Source organism: Panulirus ornatus, chromosome 2 (genome assembly GCF_036320965.1).
Source record: "Panulirus ornatus isolate Po-2019 chromosome 2, ASM3632096v1, whole genome shotgun sequence".
NCBI classification, from domain to species: domain Eukaryota; kingdom Metazoa; phylum Arthropoda; class Malacostraca; order Decapoda; family Palinuridae; genus Panulirus; species Panulirus ornatus.
In genome coordinates this window covers 14,795,497-14,815,229 of record NC_092225.1, presented here as the reverse complement: position 1 = coordinate 14,815,229, position 19,733 = coordinate 14,795,497, and the positions used below count along the sequence as shown (strand labels likewise).

General features: G+C 40.0%; 1 protein-coding gene across 1 annotated transcript in view; it reads left to right on the top strand.

Annotated features, from left to right (window-relative positions):
* Positions 1-2,540: 2,540 nt before the first annotated feature.
* LOC139753587 (moesin/ezrin/radixin homolog 1-like) overlaps positions 2,541-19,733 on the top strand; it is a 29,092-nt gene continuing 11,899 nt past the window's right edge. The window contains exons 1-4 of the mRNA XM_071670215.1: positions 2,541-2,755; positions 11,754-11,803; positions 17,536-17,715; positions 19,238-19,345. Of these exons, the coding sequence (XP_071526316.1) occupies positions 11,792-11,803; positions 17,536-17,715; positions 19,238-19,345 (300 nt within the window). The 5' untranslated portion in view covers positions 2,541-2,755; positions 11,754-11,791. The remainder of the gene's footprint in view (positions 2,756-11,753; positions 11,804-17,535; positions 17,716-19,237; positions 19,346-19,733) is intronic.

Below are 19,733 nucleotides of genomic sequence, written 5' to 3'. Positions count from 1 at the left end.
TGGAAGTCGAGAACATTATCTCGGAAAGCAAAAATGGGTATGTTTGAAGGAATAGTGGTTCCAACAATGTTGTATGGTTGCGAGGCGTGGGCTATGGATAGAGTTGTGCGCAGGAGGATGGATGTGCTGGAAATGAGATGTTTGAGGACAATGTGTGGTGTGAGGTGGTTTGATCGAGTGAGTAACGTAAGGGTAAGAGAGATGTGTGGAAATAAAAAGAGCGTGGTTGAGAGAGCAGAAGAGGGTGTTTTGAAGTGGTTTGGGCACATGGAGAGGATGAGTGAGGAAAGATTGACCAAGAGGATATATGTGTCGGAGGTGGAGGGAACAAGGAGAAGAGGGAGACCAAATTGGAGGTGGAAAGATGGAGTGAAAAAGATTTTGTGTGATCGGGGCCTGAACATGCAGGAGGGTGAAAGGAGGGCAAGGAATAGAGTGAATTGGAGCGATGTGGTATACCGGGGTTGACGTGCTGTCAGTGGATTGAATCAAGGCATGTGAAGCGTCTGGGGTAAACCATGGAAAGCTGTGTAGGTATGTATATTTGCGTGTGTGGACGTATGTATGTACATGTGTATGGGGGTGGGTTGGGCCATTTCTTTCGTCTGTTTCCTTGCGCTACCTCGCAAACGCGGAAGACAGCGACAAAGTATAAAAAAAAATAATAAAAATAATATATATATATATATATATATATATATATATATATATATATATATATATATATATATATATATAGTGTATACAGTCTCCACATATTACACGGAACGCTCATGTCTGTACTGATGTCCGGCTATTACTCAAGAAAGTGTGAAATTTTTAATCGAGTTAGATATTTCTTGTTGAGCATTTGAAGACAAATAAGTCACCTGATGAATAAGAGTAGTATCAGCTGGACAGTGATAGTGCTCACAGATATCTTTTTCCTATGAATAATGCCACTTTACTGTATGTTTCATTTGTCGCATGGACTACAAATGGTCGACATGAGTTATGAAGCCACGTCCAATGAAAAGACTTTTAAAACTCATTTGGGGGTACTTAAAATTTGTAAGATAAAACTGAATTACGTTGGAGTAATGTCTGTAATCACTATTTTGTATTATTTCTGATGTTTCTGTATTGGTGTATAAATGGCCATTATATATATATAATGGTGACTGAGTTTGGTAAAGTGTGTGAAAGAAGAAAGTTAAGAGTAAATGTGAATAAGAGCAAGGTTATTAGGTACAGTAGGGTTGAGGGTCAAGTCAATTGGGAGGTGAGTTTGAATGGAGAAAAACTGGAGGAAGTGAAGTGTTTTAGATATCTGGGAGTGGATCTGGCAGCGGATGGAACCATGGAAGCGGAAGTGGATCATAGGGTGGGGGAGGGGGCGAAAATTCTGGGAGCCTTGAAGAATGTGTGGAAGTCGAGAACATTATCTCGGAAAGCAAAAATGGGTATATTTGAAGGAATAGTGGTTTCAACAATGTTGTATGGTTGCGAGGCGTGGACTATGGATAGAGTTGTGCGCAGGAGGATGGATGTGCTGGAAATGAGATGTTTGAGGACAATGTGTGGTGTGAGGTGGTTTGATCGAGTAAGTAACGTAAGGGTAAGAGAGATGTGTGGAAATAAAAAGAGCGTGGTTGAGAGAGCAGAAGAGGGTGTTTTGAAATGGTTTGGTCACATGGAGGGAATGAGTGAGGAAAGATTGACCAAGAGGATATATGTGTCGGAGGTGGAGGGAACGAGGAGAAGAGGGAGACCAAATTGGAGGTGGAAAGATGGAGTGAAAAAGATTTTGTGTGATCGGGGCCTGAACATGCAGGAGGGTGAAAGGAGGGCAAGGAATAGAGTGAATTGGAGCGATGTGGTATACCGGGGTTGACGTGCTGTCAGTGGATTGAATCAAGGCATGTGAAGCGTCTGGGGTAAACCATGGAAAGCTGTGTAGGTATGTATATTTGCGTGTGTGTGGACGTATGTATATACATGTGTATGGGGTGGGTTGGGCCATTTCTTTCGTCTGTTTCCTTGCGCTACCTCGCAAACGCGGGAGACAGCGATAAAGCAAAAAAAAAAAAAAAAGAAATATATTAATATATATATATATATATATATATATATATATATATATATATATATATATATATATATATATATATATATATATGACCAGAGAAAAGTTTACGTAAAGCTGAGGTGGGGGGCCATTGAGGTGTGCTCACACAGGGAGACCCGCTATGCTGTATTACCAAACTCATATGACTGATAATATAAATATCTTATCGTTGTATTTATTGGGTTCCACGGTTGCTGTTAGTGATTAAATATTTAGAAATCTTCTCATGTATCAGTTGATTTCATCACTCTGATACATTGCATAAACATTAAACAGTGTAATTTGTGTGAAACTTTGCTCATCGTAAGATAAAAACATGTAATGGTGGATGAAAGAGCTGGATATGTGTCGCGCCTTCTTTTTTTTTTTTTTACAATTGATTAAGAGAAGAATGTTATCAGGTAGGGTGTATCGTCAAACCCCGAGCGCAGCCATAACGGTCCACCCTGCTGGTGTAGCCGCTTAGTGGAGCCGTACAAGCCGCTCACTATAATAGTATGAAATTTTCGACAATTTAGATCCACTTCGACAGAATTAAAAGTGGTGTTGAAACGGAAATTGTGTTAACTAGTTGCTGCTGAGCCTGGTGGAAGTACATTACTTAGTACCACCCTCGCACATCAATCTTCTGGATACCACTGGGTTACGGTTAGTATTCTTGAACATGTATTCTACAATAACAATAGCCACGTCCATTGTATCTACGGTGTTTTACGAGGAATATGTTCAGAGCAACTGCTTACAGAGGAGTGTTTAGTGCAACAGTGAGGAAGAGAAATGTCGCCTCTTGTCCCTCACCACATATGCTATGAAGAAAAAAAACCCATCCGCTTGGTAGAAACACTGGTTTATATTCCTGTTATAACACGTTAATCGAAGGATTTCGTTAGCAATAATGAAGCATCTCGGTTTCGCCGCATGCAGTATAAATGAAAGATGAAATCTTCAATGAGTTTCGTTTTTACTTTACCGCAACCTTTGCCCGTTAAACCATGGCGCAAATAGTGCACATGCTTTTGGGCTTCCCTAGGTATAACGAACACACATAACGTCCTCATCTGCGTGCAATGTGTGGGATAAGGCTGTATTGTTCAGTAGCCACTCAGATAATAGCCTTCAAGCCAGCCATCGTCAGTGTGTTAGTGTGACCATAGTGAAATACTCCCTATCTGTGAGTTGAGGGTATATATTACTAGTCGAGTTCATTTGAGTTTCTTGATATTTTTTTCTGTAAAATAGTACCTCAGTCATATGTTGCTTATAACTTTGCATGTTACTTAATTTTATTAATGGTTTTGTAGTGTGTAAAGCTTTGAATAAGAGTGCTAAAACGTGATGTAGGGACGGAACATTTATTTGTCGTTTTTCACTACAGGAATGGTAGTGAAGGTTATGGTTATCGGGAAAGTTATGAGGTTTTTCCGTTGATGAAACGTGTAAACAAATTAGATTCTACAGTAACTTCAAATAATCTAATCTAGCAGCCGGTTGTTGGTTATTTGGCAATCAAGCTGAGTGTCGACTCTAAGTATCACCATCATTGAAAAAAAAAAAAAGGGAACACATTCATCAGTTGTGCAACATAACTCTGAGATCATATGGGCTTTCACTGTGTACGTGGCCCTTCGGAGCAGCCGAAATATATATTGATATTGATACAGTTTGATGTTAATGTTATAGTTACCATTTGCAAGCCGCAGTGAGGTACTGCATCAGCAGGAACGTAAAAGACAGCACAGGACTGCATCACCGGTATTTTTTCAATTAGTTGATGTTTAGGTGAATATTGCGGGGAAAAAATAGGAGATGGGTGAGGTTATCATAGATTCTGTTGATTTCTGATAAGTATTTCAACTTCTTATATATATTAAACACAAATTTTCTATGGTATCCTGACCTCTGACACCGCACATAAATCGCAGAATTAAATACACTCTAAATCAACTTCCGTCATCCTCATTAAGTTTTCTTTTAGATCACTGTCACAGACAATAATCACCTAATAGACTAAGCTATTAGCGCTTTGTCGCCTATGAGAAGCAATACTGTTTTGACCTGGATTGGTTGAAGATGTCGAAGTTGCTAAAATGTTTAGCAACCACAGAGGACAGGGTGGGTCGGGCTGATTGCTGCTAATTCAAACGCCTTATTGCCCACAGGCATTTACGCTGAAAATTGATGCATGAAGAACGTAAAGAATATTAACAATAATTATGTAATGCGATTGTTTACTGTCTACTTGAGGTCGAACGCTTGACACGTATCTAATTTAGTTTATAATTTATTGTTAATTTCCTATCCTGAGTAAAAACGACCAACATAGAACAATACGAAAGTATGATAGTGCGGCGAAAAAGAATAAAGCTAAGGAAAGGGATCTAGAATATCAAGATGTCATTAAGAAGACGCGATATTTCAAAGTTCTAGAAATGTTCTCCGGGTCAGGAGCCTCAAAAACTTGCATTTACTTTATGACGGTCAGCACTGTTAGTCACAGGAACACTTGGGTGTAGATGGAGATGTAGATGGCCAGTACATTCAGCAGTCTTAAATGCTTGCAGATATAGGTACAAGTGGCCATCACGGTCAGAACAATATCAGTAACAAGAACGCTTGAGTGAAGATGGGAATACAGCTGGCCAATACAGCCACCAGACACAAGAACAAGTAAGTTCGCAAATCGGGCGACAATGATTCTAGGCTGGTAGTGGATTAGGGCCTACGAAAACGACATACGAGATAATAGATAGATTTCTAGACAAAAAGGAATGTGTCAGGCCTACTGCAGAGTAATGACCAACAAATCAATGCAGCATATTACTGAAAAAGCAAAACGCAACTCTGCTTCTCAACTATTTGCTCACAGACATCCGAATAGTGACAAGGTATATCATGATTAGTTATGCTATTCTCTTGCAACTGGCCTAGGGTATAGTGTATTGCTTTTTCTGTAAAAAAAAAAATTAGGTATTGGACGAGGACCTCTAGTAACAGATTGTTGCAATGTTTGGCAACAGAGGAAAGGTGAAAATTTCCCTGCAATTTGGTGGTTGAATTCACCAAGCGAATAAAAGCAGTTGGCCCGATTGATCACGAAGTATGCACCCAAAATGATGATCACACAGGTTTCTGTCGAAATATATACTGAAACGGATTGTGTATCATTATGAATATGGTTGTGCATGGTCTAGTTTTTGCTGGGATGGTGAGTACACTGAACCACCAAGAAATGGTATCCTTGAGTTACTTTCCGAGTATGATACAGTCCTTGCAGAGCATATGCAGCAGCATGCAAACCAAGGCACTGACAGTACAACCTACCTATCATCAGTCACATGTGAAGAAGTCGTAAGATTAACAGGTGAGACGGTTTTGAAAACCACTGGTAATCGTGTCAAAGCATCAGTCAGTTGACTCAATACCCGATTATAGCAACACAGACCAAATAATGAATGTGATGCGATATATCGAAAAAAAAATAAAAAAAACGATTCATTACAATTGTGTCTAGCGAGACGGCGAATGGCTGTTTCTTTTTCGAGTTTCATCATGAAACCCTTAACCATCATCATCATGACGCTCTCAACTATCATGACACCCTCATCTATCTTCATTACACCCTTAACCATCATCATGATACCCTCAGTCATCATCATGACACCCTTAACCATCATCATCATGACGCTCTCAACTATCATGACACCCTCATCTATCTTCATTACACCCTTAACCATCATCATGATACCCTCAGTCATCATCATGACACCCTTAATCATCATCATGATACCCTTAACCATCATCATGACACCCTTAACCATCATCATGACACCCTTGATCATCATCATGATACCCTTAACCATCATCATGACACCCTTAACCATCATCATGACACCCTTAATCATCATCATGATACCCTTAATCATCATCATGACACCCTTAACCATCATCATGACACCCTTAATCATCATCATGATACCCTTAATCATCATCATGATACCCTTAACCATCATCATGATACCCTTAACCATCATCATGATACCCTCAGTCATCATCATGACACCCTTAACCATCATCATAACACCCTTAATCATCATCATGACACCCTTAATCATCATGACACCCTTAATCATCATGACACCCTTAACCATCATGACACCCTTAATCATCATGACACCCTTAACCATCATCATGACACCCTTAATCATCATCATGACACCCTTAATCATCATGACACCCTTAACCATCATCATGACACCCTTAACCATCATCATGACACCCTTAATCATCATCATGACACCCTTAACCATCATCATTACACATTTGATTATCATCATTATACCCTTAACTATCGTCATGACATCCTTAACCTTCATTACGACAATCTCATCCACTAGTATGACAACCCTGAACCATTATCATGACACAACCATTGTCAATGACACCCTCAGCCGTCATTGTCACTAACCATCATGATAATAACCATCATCATGACATCACCATTAGCTATCGTCCTCGACAGAACTGGTAGAAATTTCTTTCGAGACCCCAAAACTATGAACTGCAGAAGACATTGGAAACTCGAGTTACTACGACGAGGATCCTCCATTTCAATACCTGGCATTACGGGAGACCCGGGAACCGCTGTGGTTGAGAGGCCAGAGGGCGACGCAAGGGCTGCTGGTGACCTACCGGTAACCAGAGATAAGATACACACAATCAAATAGGTTCACAAGGGGGGACCAGCTATGGTCCTCATTGTGTAGATTAGGATCACGTCGTCAGAACCTTGACGTTTTGATAAAAATCATGGCGTTATGGGTTACTACGAGCATATATATATATATATATATATATATATATATATATATATATATATATATATATATATTTTTTTTTTTTTTTTTTTTTCATACTATTCGCCGTTTCCCGCGATAGCGAGGTAGCGTTAAGAACAGAGGACTGGGCCTCTGAGGAAACATCCTCACCCGGCCCCCTTTTCTGTTCCTTCCTTTGGAAAAAAAAAGAAAAAAAAAAAAACAAGAGGGGAGGATTTCCAGCCCCCCGCTCCCTTCCCTTTTAGTCGCCTTCTACGACACGCAGGGAATACGTGGGAAGTATTCTTTCTCCCCTATCCCCAGGGATTAATATATATATATATATATATATATATATATATATTTACCTTGGGATAGGGGAGAAAGAATGCTTCCCTGCGTGTCGTGGAAGGCGACTAAAAGGGTAGGGAGTGGGGGTCTGAAAATCCTCCCCTCCCGTTTTTAATTTTCCAAAAGAAAGAACAGAGAAGGGGGCCCCAAGTGAAGATATTTCCTCTAAGTCTCAGTCCTCTGTTCTTGGCGCTAACACGGAAAATGGCGAATATATATATATATATATATATATATATATATATATATATATATATATATATATATATAAAACCCCCAACAGCCAGAATTCGAACCCAGGACCTTTTGCGTGGTAGTCGAGAACGCTAACGGTTAGGATATGATCGCCCCTGATAGAGAAATTACTTCGATTACAAGTAATCGAATACTTTCGTGTCACATCCATGGGCAACGGGGTCTACACCGGTCAAATCCCATCAAGCTCACATTACCCCTTCATTTCATCGTCCAACCACTCACAAACCTTTCTAACCTGTCCCCTGCCCACCTTACGCACGACAAACGTATTTCACTGCGAGTCGAAGGCGACTTAAAGGGGTGGGAGCGGGAGGTTGGTTTTACTTTTCCAACAGAGGGAAGAGACGCAATCTTGATTAAAGAAAAAGAAATGCGGAACTGTTTTCAAGCGAAAACGATATTTTTCGTTAGACTAAAAGAAACAAACAAACAAAAAAAAAGCCGCATTACGCTAGAAAAAACGGCAGAAATGAGAAAGTACACGGAAGAAAAGTGCTAGTGACAACGCCTCTAGCATTTTCATCAAATATGTTGCTCGTGGTAATCAATTAATCTGAATCTATGTAATCAGGAATGTGATTTTTATCATGGTTGACTCAGGAGCTCAGAGGCCCACCCTCCACCACTCTATCGTATTGTGAGAACAAACAGAAACGCGAGTAACGATGATGCTATATAATGTGCAGAGAAGAGCAGCTCATTCATGGGGGAGCTGCTTCTGCTAGAGCAGGAATAGGAAAAGAGGTCTCTTGGTGCTGCTGTAGGAGAAGGGCGTTGCCTAGGTCTCATGGTACTGCTGCTATTGCTGCTGCTACAGAAGGGAGGAAGGTTTGTCCTAACCTAACTAAACGTAATGTCGTAAGGCAAGGTTAAAAAAAAGAAATGAAAAAGTGGGGAGCAAATCTTCAGGTGATTCGTGAAAAGGTGGCGGATCTGTAACATGAAGCAACCGTGTCTATAAAGAAATGATTTATTCATGAAAGATAATTGTATTGGTCCTAAGCAGGGTAATAGGTAGGTATTTTGATCTGCGTTGGAATTGTTGTCACGGAGTCCTTCTCTGCTCTCGTTTTATGTCATTATTTTTTAAACTGCCGTATTAACATGAGGATTTACGTTATACGTAAACACTGTAAATAAATGGAAGACAAAGAAACATGAAAGAAAAATAAATCGAAAAGTAGGCAAACAATTTTCAGCGAGAAAAAAAAAATTTAGTAAACAGGGTTGAAAAACTAAATTCACACGCATTTGTTTCCATCTTTGATATACATATCAAGTAATTGCAAGGTAATATAATCAAGGCAGGGCGGGGCGCCGCCGAAATAGTGGAAAGCCATAGCACTGCCAGTAAACATTCCGCACGATGCTGACAACCAATCTCCCGCTCCTGGTTTATGGCTAGTCCATATAAAATGTATCAAAGCGGCTTCAACTAACTCAGCCTAAGATTCAGAGCAAAAAAAAAAAAAAAAAATAGAGCTTTTACGATATAAAAATCTTAAGGAAAATAGAAGGGGATGGGGGGAGCAAGGCGGATGGAAAGATTAAAATATTGCCGTCAGGCCTTTCGTGTGAATCCATTTGTCTCTTCCCATACTTTGTTGTCCATTACCTTCTCTCATTATCTTCCATCATCAACCACAATGTTGGGAGTTTCTTTGAAAAAAAAAAATGTTGCTTCAATGACGAAGAAAATGCGGCTTCACTTCCCGTGCATGTCGTATGCAACACCGAGTGACAGATAACTATGGACATTGATTTCCTAATGACGACAGACAATGAACAGAAGATGGTTCATCAATGGGTCCTCAGTTGACAAGCGTCTGTTATTATGCATTGGAGTCTAAGGTACTTATGAACTGAATTTATGATGGCGATCATCTCGATGGAATATGATACTGTAACTCACTAGATCTTTGAATATTTTGTCTGCACTTCTGATTAGCAGGTTTAGGTACTTCATCTTTTGAAAGGTTTTGGTTCACAACCAGAGACAGGCGATTGACCATAGAAAATGATTTGTCAACTCATGATAGCACATCAATACTGGTTACGTGAAGATGGCTAGGGTTCGATCCAGACGTCTAAGAAATAACCCTGTTAGTAATAATGTCTCGGAAATACTTATCATTTCGAAGTGAAGAGCACTGCTGATAATGGCCATCGATTCTGAATACCTTCGGACTTCCGTGGTGTAACAGTTAGCGTTCCTTGCCTTGACGCATTCACGGGCCGCCCAGAGTTGCACACAGGTTCGAATCTTGGTTGCAGCAATCGATCCACAGTCCACCCAGCTGTTCATCCACCCTTAGGGGTTGGTCGATGAAGTGGGTACCTGGCTTAGGCTTGCGATATACGACACGACACGCCGGGAGTACGTGGGAAGTATTCTTTCTCCCCTATCCCCTGTGATATATATATATATATATATATATATATATATATATATATATATATATATATATATATATATATATATATATATATATATATAGCGTTAATGAGATGGCCTTGATTAAGGCCTTAGTTGCCTGTGCCTTCTCAGTTAAAGAAAAAAAAGTAAGAGCCTTTTATTAGCGCTTGTCCATCCATGAAAATTTTTATAACTATAAACAAAATATATTTCAGTCTACCGGTGTCCATCACATCAAATCGTACTTTTCATCGGTTAATCAGTTGCACACAAAAGTTTTTCAGGCTGAGATATGCACCCTCAAAGGGTACATTATGGGTTTTCATCCACTATGGTACGCATGGCCCAGGGACCGCGTCTTGAGCTTTTCAAGGGTACCTACGATCCAGTGCCCACGTTCACTTTTAGAGTTTACGTGACGTAGTCTCAGTCCATTGTTACTATGAACGGCCGCGGCTTGAAAATTCCTGCCTGCTGCTGATGTTGTACTCTGTAGGACTATGCACTTAATACTTGACAATTAAGTCGATGATGTAGCTATGTAATCAGTCCTTTCTATAGTGCCGACTTTTTTTTTTATGAATGATACATATTTGGAAAGTCAAAAAAAAAAAAGAATAAAAAAATCATCTGCCAATTGTATGGAAATCTCGTGAAAATAAGGATCTATTTAAGCTTCAACTCAAGTGCTTAGAACAGCCAAAAACTAGCTGCCATTGGTCAACTGGCTTATTAATGACTCCGATGTACCATACCGAGGGCTGTGATCGGTGAATTGCATTTGTCAACCCTTACCTGATTTGGTTTAGATAATAACTTGCTAAACGAAATATGTAATCTGACTCATAATAGAAGAGACGGAGCCAGTCAAGTGCGTACCCGTTATATCTATATAAGTGTTGATCATAAGCTCCATCTCGAGTAAACGATTTCACTTATCCTAATTGTCAACACTCCATGTTGTGTGCTGGAAAAAAGTAACAAACAGTATATTGTACTAACCTCTACTAATTTGTTTTTTGATATTTGATGAAATAAGATAATCAATTTTATCTATATAAATTTTGCGATAAGCACCTCGTTTTAACACACATTGGTCATTGTCCTGTTGTGTGTAGTGTTGCCGACCGAGATTCATGGACGGGCCCCGCCTGGGTTTGAATCCTGGCGTGACAGTCGACCCACAGCCAACCCAGTTGTTCATCTTTTATCTCCCGTCCACTTACCGTTGCATTTAAAAGTGGATGTTTCTATTTTTAGGCATAGAAAAAGTTAATTATTTGTAATTTACTAGGATGTGTGCGATTAGCCTTGTAATTCGTTTGGGAGGGAAATAACATGCGAATGTACGCAGTCTCTAGACAGCAGAGTGAGACGTAACAGTTTGTATAACATTTTTTTTTCATACATATTCGCCATTTCCCGCGTTAGCGGGGTAGCGCGAAGAACAGAGGACTGAGCCTGAGAGGGAATTCCACTTGGTCCCCTTCTCTGTTCCTTATTATCATTATTATTATTATTATTATTATTATTATTATTATTATTATCATTATTATTATTATTATTATTATTATTATTATTATTATTATCAATACTATTATCATCTGAACTGCATAAGTATCGTATGATTTTAAGTGTGATCACAATCTTGGTCTGGCTTTAAGACATATTTGATATCACTTACACCCGAGTGTTGGTTAACGACATCCTATCACTTAGCCCAGTTGAAGATAATCCAATGTAATGTATAGGCGTAGGTGAGGTGTAGTGGGGGTACAGTTACACTGACAACTGTATTTTCTTACAGGTTTTCCTTGCTGCTCCTGAATCAACTCATCCGCCATCATGCCGAAAACCGTAAGTAAGGTTCCAATATAATTTTTTTTTACTATTGTTGGTCAAGTTCATAGCCAGGCGATATAACACCATAACACTTATTTTTGTTCTGTTTTGTCCTTGATGCATTTTTTTTTTCGTACAGTGCCGTACACTACGTGTGTGTGTGTGTGTGTGTGTGTGTGTGTGTGTAGCTTTATCGGTTTCTCAAACAGTGTCACGGAAGACGGGGGAGGGGGTGGGGGTAAGCTTTCACTGCATAATAAGATTGTGATAATGTTACAATAGAAAACGAGAGTAGAATCGCAGCCACTCACGAAATGGAGTATTTACAACATACAGGGACCATCATGCTTTCGGCCGGTTTTCCAACCTCTCTCTTATTCATTAACTATGCCCGGGGAGGCCTAGGGTGTATCTGGGTCCCTTTGTAATTTGGCGCAGTTCCTGTTCACTCCTTATTGATCTCAGGACTTTAGCATTATCTGCATACATAAGGCAAACATGAATCCAGCCCTACTGGGAAATCATTTACAATCCAGAATAATAACATAATAACAACTCTTCGACTAATTTCGATCCATCGAAGAAATCTCCCACGTACGTTTGATTAATCATTTTTTTTTTACCAATCTCTTGCATGAGACATTGTCAAATGCTTTTTGGCAGTCCGAGACCATACAATCCCCCCCCCCCCCCATCTATTTCTTCTCTAAAAAGGGCTAATTTAATCATAAAAGTCTAAAGGACTTGTTGAGAAAGACCTATTTTCTCTAAATCCACGTTGTCTCTTACATTGGTAGTTTCTCCATTGAATGTGATCATCCACTTCCTTTCTGATTATATTCTTCAAGGTTTTACAGACGACACTGTTAAAAGGTACTTGGCTAGTATCTTGATGCAAAATGTCTAATCTCCCTTCTTAAGGATAGGTATGGTATATGTTTCTTTCCTTGACTCCCATACCACTACACCCTCTCATTTAAAGTACTTCACCCGCTCCTCAAATACATATAGAGCGACGTCATCAGGCGCATGCGCCGTATATAGGTAATAAAAAAAAAAAACAGTAGCCGACCTATGTCTTTCCTAACCGTTTCAGTGCTCTGCAAGCCCTTCGTCCCACCCCATCTTACTGTAGGGGAAATAGTTCCAATGAGTGCATTGAGACAAGAGGATTTGACTAAGATTAAATCTGGGAGGACCTGGAGGTGTTGGGATGCTTTAGGTACGGGAGCGTAAGTGGCACCAGGTGGATTTTACGACCCTAGACTGTGTCCCAGCTCGAGATGACTTATGAGGGGTCGAGTCTGCCTACTCTCCTTGAGTTAAGATGGGCCAAGCCTGATCTTCATATCATTGACCGTTATCTCGTCTCTCTTGCAACACATATACGCTGTACATTCGAATCCATGGTCTTGAACCACGCTTTATACACTGTACTCCAAAAGGAAGTCCTTCTTATCTTAATCTTGTGTTATACGTCGGTTGCTCTACACGCTCGCTGATAATTATACACTTTAAGGCAACTATAAGATTTTAGTCTCTCGTCTTTTCCTTTGAACCTTCCTTTTATTTTAATTTTCTTCCATCTACAGCTTCTCGTCCTTTGCACAGTGTCTTCCTCATTCATAATTAGGAAACAAAGACGTTGTACTTCAAAGAGGAATTAGAAGTCATTTTTTTCCGTGGCTACCAAACCTCGGGTACGCGTCTTGGATGCGTGCGCACACAGCCACACTGCCTGGGCCAGGTTACATGAACACGTTGATGAGGAAGGTAGGGGAAGTAGAGGAACGAGTGAGAGAATAGGAAGAGGAAAATAAACGAAAAGGAAACAGAAGGAAAAAAGAAGAGAAAGAGGAAGCCTGTGTGTGTGTGTGTGTGTGTGTGTGTAAATGAAGACAAATAAATAAAGAACGGTATCCTGAAGTCAGGCAGCCATTCGGCTGAAATCATACAGTTGAGAAAATACAGAATTTGGGGGAGGTGGTCGTAAAGGTAACTAGATATTTAACCACGAAAGAGCTTAAGTTCAAGGTGGGGATGGATACTTCTAAGGTTTGGATAAGCACATAAGTGACATAAATATACATAGTACAGGACATTTTACAGAGCAAATTCTATGGTTTGTGTGTGTGGGTCGGAGCTGTGGTTCACTGTAGGCGACCATTCTGGCATATCCTCGACCACTCTAAGATAAGATAACGCTATGACTGATGCCTGATATACACGACATAGTTGGCTGATTAGTTCCAAACCCACAGTGAAGGACTTTTTTTTTTTATACATCCACTGAAGTTGCCCCGTGGAAGAATGAATCAGTTGGTATGATTCATATAACTTCCGCAGATGAATATGATTACAAATGATTCACTAATTTTGAGGAACTGGGGAGTGTCTGTGGCTTGATGTAGTTCAGATATACTGGGGAGTACAGCAGCCGGATATGTTAAATAAGATGTCGGATGCTTGATGGTTGACTGTACAAATATGTAAGGCCTTATCAGATTTGGCATTCTAATGCGACTGATTTATAAATGACCTTAACAAACGTGTATTCGTCAGGTAAAAAAAAAAAGAAAGTGAAGCGATACATATCGTGTGTCTATGTATCCATGAATAAGGGTGTTGTGGATACATATTCTCAGCACTAGATACTCCCTAAGTATACTTGGTAGCGGTACAGAGAAAAGGGGACACACACATGAGCACCACTGATAAGTTTATGGTAAAGGTAGTGTGTGTGTGTGTGTGTGTGGTTCGAGAGGGTTGACCTGGGGTTTCCCACATATTGTGATAGAATTTTGTAGGTCAACCCTTTATTCCGAGTCTTCTTGGACTGGTAGATACGGCTGAAAACCCCAATGGAGGATAAATGCTGAGAATGAACAAAGGTGTAAAACATAAATATTCCAATATGTTTGAATGAAAAGCTGAGATGTGGAACGGTACAAAGATCACAGATGTAGAACGGTAAAATGTGAGATCACATGTGCAACGGTTCAAATTGAGATCATGTGGTAAGTGGAACGGTAGAAAAGTACAAACTGAAATCAAGAGACATGTGAAACGGTGGACTGTTGCAAAGTGAGATCATAAGTGGAACGGTAGAAAGGTACAAAATGAGATCATGAGATATGTGGAACGATACACAGTGAAATCATGAAAGATGTGGAAGGGAGGAAGAAGACTTCTTTGTTTATAAACAACCTTTCCGGGTTGTTTAATACACGCTCACTTGTTGCATAAATTCCACAAGCACTTACAATAAGAGAAGAAAAAAGTTGCACTTACAAGTGGAAGGAAGGGGAGAACATTAATTTGCACTTACAAGTGGAAGGAAGGGGAGAACATTAATAGGCACCAAAAACGTAAAAAAAAAATAATAATATGGGGGTGGGGGGGATGAGTGGAATTGGGGCAAAATGAGGGAGGAGTGATGCTACTTGTGAACGACTTTGGAAAGCATGTGTTCGACATTATGGGGAAATCACGAAGTGTGAATGGACGAACCTGAAATACTGTATAACTCTTTTCGTCGAGTGTCTTGCCATGTGTGTCGCCTTCCCATGATAATTGTAAAGGAGGGTCTGGAACCGTATCCCCAGTGATGCAAAACCAAGTTATATCTAAGACGTTTACGTCACACGCTGGTTTGGCAAGAGTTCGCTGAGGTTTTGCACTAGACTGTTCACCAGCCTAGACTTTTGCTGGAATTCTGCGCCAAGCTGTTCGCCAGCGTAGGAGAGAGGCGTTTGCCCTGAGGCAGAACACTATCCTGGCCTGGATATGACTATTATCAGTGAGATTCACAAATCTCAGTTTTTCCCACTGATAGCATTTTCCGTATGACAGCACGATCCCTGGTCACGACGGTACTACCCTTGGTATATGGGTACGGCTTTTGAACACCACAGTACGACCCTTCAAGCACGACGGTGCAACCTTTCGGTATGATCACCTAAGGCTCAAGGGTCGTAACGAGGTGCTCATGCTAAACGGTTGAACCATCTTTTTCAAGGCATCAACGATCCTAGTTCCAGGAAGTGACATAGTTATTGTGTTGATGTAATCAGGCCACACTGTAATGCCCGCAAAACTGAGCTTATCAGGAGTCGGCAGAGGAAGGTGGTAGAGGTCATCTGAGGAGTGGTGGACGTCGGCTAAAGGGAGTAGTGGAGGATGGTTGAAAGGATTACCCATGGAAAAAGTTGGCTGAGGGAGTGATGGAGGTTGCTTGAGGGGGAAGCTGAGGGGAGTAGTGAGGGTTTGCTTAGGGAGACATTGGAGGTTGGCTGAAAGAGCAATGGTGGAGTTCGGTTGGGACAGTGGATTTTGGCTGAGGCTGGAGTTTTGCTGAGGTAGACGGTAGTTGTTAGGCGTAAAGGCTATACAACCAAGTATTAAATATTATGTTAGTTACGTAAGTTTGTCACCCCTGTGAACTTTTTCAATCAATTATCAAACATCAGTCCTAAGCACGATTTTGATGAGTGACCAGGTAATAATTGTGATCCTATAACTCTCTCCTCTATGAACTTATTCACTCCATCATCTTGCATCACTGTGGGTGACACTTCCGCTAACACCTGTGATGTATGTTCCAAATTCAGTATGTGGAAATTAATAAACCGGTTGATGTGGGAATGTTTGTTTTCTATGTAGCTTGGTTCGTTGTTTGAAAACCAACGAAAAGGCTGCTGGTTGTTGCATGCCAGATATTCCATGTAGTTGAGTTGCCATGTCTTGATGTAGTTGTTGTAGCCAGTGTGCTGTTCTTAGAATTCTGACAGACGTTGTCAGCTACACTACTAGCGTTCTTCTGGGATGGATTCTGGACACGTTTTTTGATTCTTCAGGAAGTCATTTTCTTCATTCATTTCCTGATCTGTCTGTGAAGAGGGGTATTTTCGGCCTGTAATCTGTATCAGTTGTGCATTCCTCTGTAAACATGGTTGTCTGAAATTTTGGTTGCAGGACCACTACACTATACCATTTAGCTATTTTATCAGAGGATCCAAAAGAATTTCACTTTCCTTAAAGAAGGGCTCCTGGTTGTATTAGTCTTGGAATTATCTTTATACTGTTCTCTAATCTCTCTGATGGAAGGTTCACCTGGTGTTTGAAACATCCACACCATCCGTTCTGATACCTCTTTTACCCTGTGCAGGATCATCCTTTATCCCATGGGTAGGAAAGAAAGAATTCCACCTTGTTCCTTGTGTCATAGAAGGTGGGGGTGGGGGAACTAGAGGCTGGAATTTCAATATGTAAAAGATGGAAAAGATTATTATTATTATTGTGATGATTATCATTATTTTTGTCTATGTAGCACATCCTTTTCTGACACCACAGCTGCTACCTTCACCAATTGCATATCTATACTCCCATGTTCTGGGAATATCTTACTCCATGTGCACTGCCATTTTATTCTTCAGCATCCCCATCTTACTACCCCTGCATCCCCATCTTACTTCCATTATGTTCCCATCTTGCCCACCTTATGTCCCCATCATACATTCCAGTATCCTTATGTTAGTCCCACTTATTCTTTTCAATTGTTTTTCATTCCCATTTGCTATGCTTGAGTAGCACTTTCCTCCTCTGTTTTCTCTTCCACCTTCCTCAGTTGGCCCTCACTCCTCTTGCTTTCTCAAACTCATTTCTTTTCTCAGTATTCCTTTCCCCAAATGTGATTTGCCTATTTGAACTTCCTTCCAAATTGTTCTCACAACCTTTTCTTTCCGTAGCTGAATGTCCGGATCACTACCATGGATGCAGAGTTGGAGTTTGCCATCAAACCCACAACAACGGGGAAGCAGCTGTTCGAACAGGTGGTTCGTACCATTGGCCTCCGTGAGGTTTGGTTTTTTGGCCTCCAGTTTGTCGACAATAAGGGCTTCACCACATGGCTGGTACTTGACAAAAAGGTAGGTAATGAGATTTGATCATCATTCTTTTGTAGATTTAATAGAGAAGAAAATATCAGCAGTTGACAGTATGCTCTGAGCTGTTGAAAATATAGATTTTCTTATCTTTGGCCTCATGTACTGGTATATCTTATCAGACCCTTAATATCTTTTGAAAAATATTTATTTTCAATCTGGTATTTATACAAATGTACCAACCATTTGGTGTTTACCTGCTCTTAGTGTATGAGCATCTGTATGGTGATTTTTGGCAATCTGTAAAATGTTCACTTCTTGTTAGGCTGGTGTAGTAAGTGAAATTGTCTTGGTTTTTAAAAAATTTTAATGGATTCAGTGATTGATTTAGGGAGGGGGACAAAACTGCACCCCCAAACAGTATATTCTTTTCTTTCATGTTTGTTTGCTGCTTCCAACATTAAAGTAGTAGCTCCAGGAACAGTCAAAGAATGGCCTCATTCACTTATGTCCCATCTCTAGTTGTCATAGGTAATGCTCCAAATCCAGAGCCCCATGTCCACCTCCAGGCCACATAAACTTTCCTGTGGCTTCCTCTGACAGCTTCATATTGACTTTATTGACATCAAGTTGCCCTCTGTGTACCACACTGCTCCAATTCTCTCTATTCCTTGCATACCTTATATCCCCTTGCATTTTCAGGCCCCAAACAATCAAAGCATCTTTCACTCCATTCTTCCACCTCCTTCACTACCTCCTCCCTTTTCCTTATTCCCAACACATTATCCTCTCCTCATGCCAAACCAATTCAGCACACCCATTTCAGGACACCCATTTCAGGTCTCTCATACATACCCCACTTACTACCACACCTCACTCTTATGATATCATTTCTTATTTGATCAACCCTCTTCACACACCAAACCTCACTGCACCACATTTTATTTCCAACATATTCACCCTGCGATGTACATTTTAACCTAAGGTCCACAATTCATATCCATACAACACCAGTGGGACTACTATACCATCAAACATATCCATCTTTGGCCTTATACACAATGACTCCTCTTTCCCCACATTTCTCAGTGTGCCTAAGATCTTCACTCTCTTACCCACCATATGTTTCACTTCAGCTATCATGGATGTATCTGCATCTGCTACTATATCCACTTCCAAGTTCTCTTCATTCAAACTCACTGTCCATATAATTTATTCTATATCCACAACCAAGTTCTCTTCATTCAAACTCACTTTCCAAGTAACTTATCTCTCTTCACTGCTAGACCTAATAACCTTGCATTTATTCACATTTACTGTCAACTTTTTTCTTTCACATGTCATCCCAAATTCAGAAGTCAGCTTCTGCAGTTTCGAATAGGTATCTGCCACCAGCTTCACACCATCATCAAATAGAAGCTTTGATTTTTCTTCAAGTTTTAAGTCATAAAATAGTCTTTCTCACATAGGACCATGTTTAAAGGTCACTTGTAGCAATGGAGGAAAGGAGTTTTATTGAATATTGTCTTTTTTTTTACAGAAAATTAATGCTCTTTTTTTCTTGCAGGTTTTACCACAAATTGGTAGTAAACATGAAAGTCCTCTACAGTTCAAATTTCGTGCCAAATTCTATCCTGAAGATGTTGGGGAAGAAATCATTCAGGAGGTCACCCTGGTGAGAAGCAATTTACATGGTTTTTAACTTGACATTCATAATGTCTGTTATGGTGTCTATCTGTTAATTTCATTAGTTTTCAGTATTCATGGAGAAGAGTATGAGGATAGAGCTTCAAAAAGCAAGGAATATGATGAAGAATCAAGTTGATAAAGAATTAGAAAAAATTTGGTGTTCATTAAGATAAAATTATTTTGAAATAAAAAATGAACAGTGTAGCTTTTGTACAGTGTAACATAATAGATTAGACATTTACGCTTTTTTTATTCTCATGCATTTGCTTACAACATAAAATTAATTCATTAGTAAGAATTGCATCTCCAGTCAGTTTTTCAATTTTACCCACAATCAGACGCCTGTCACGGTCATTCATTCGATAACATAATTT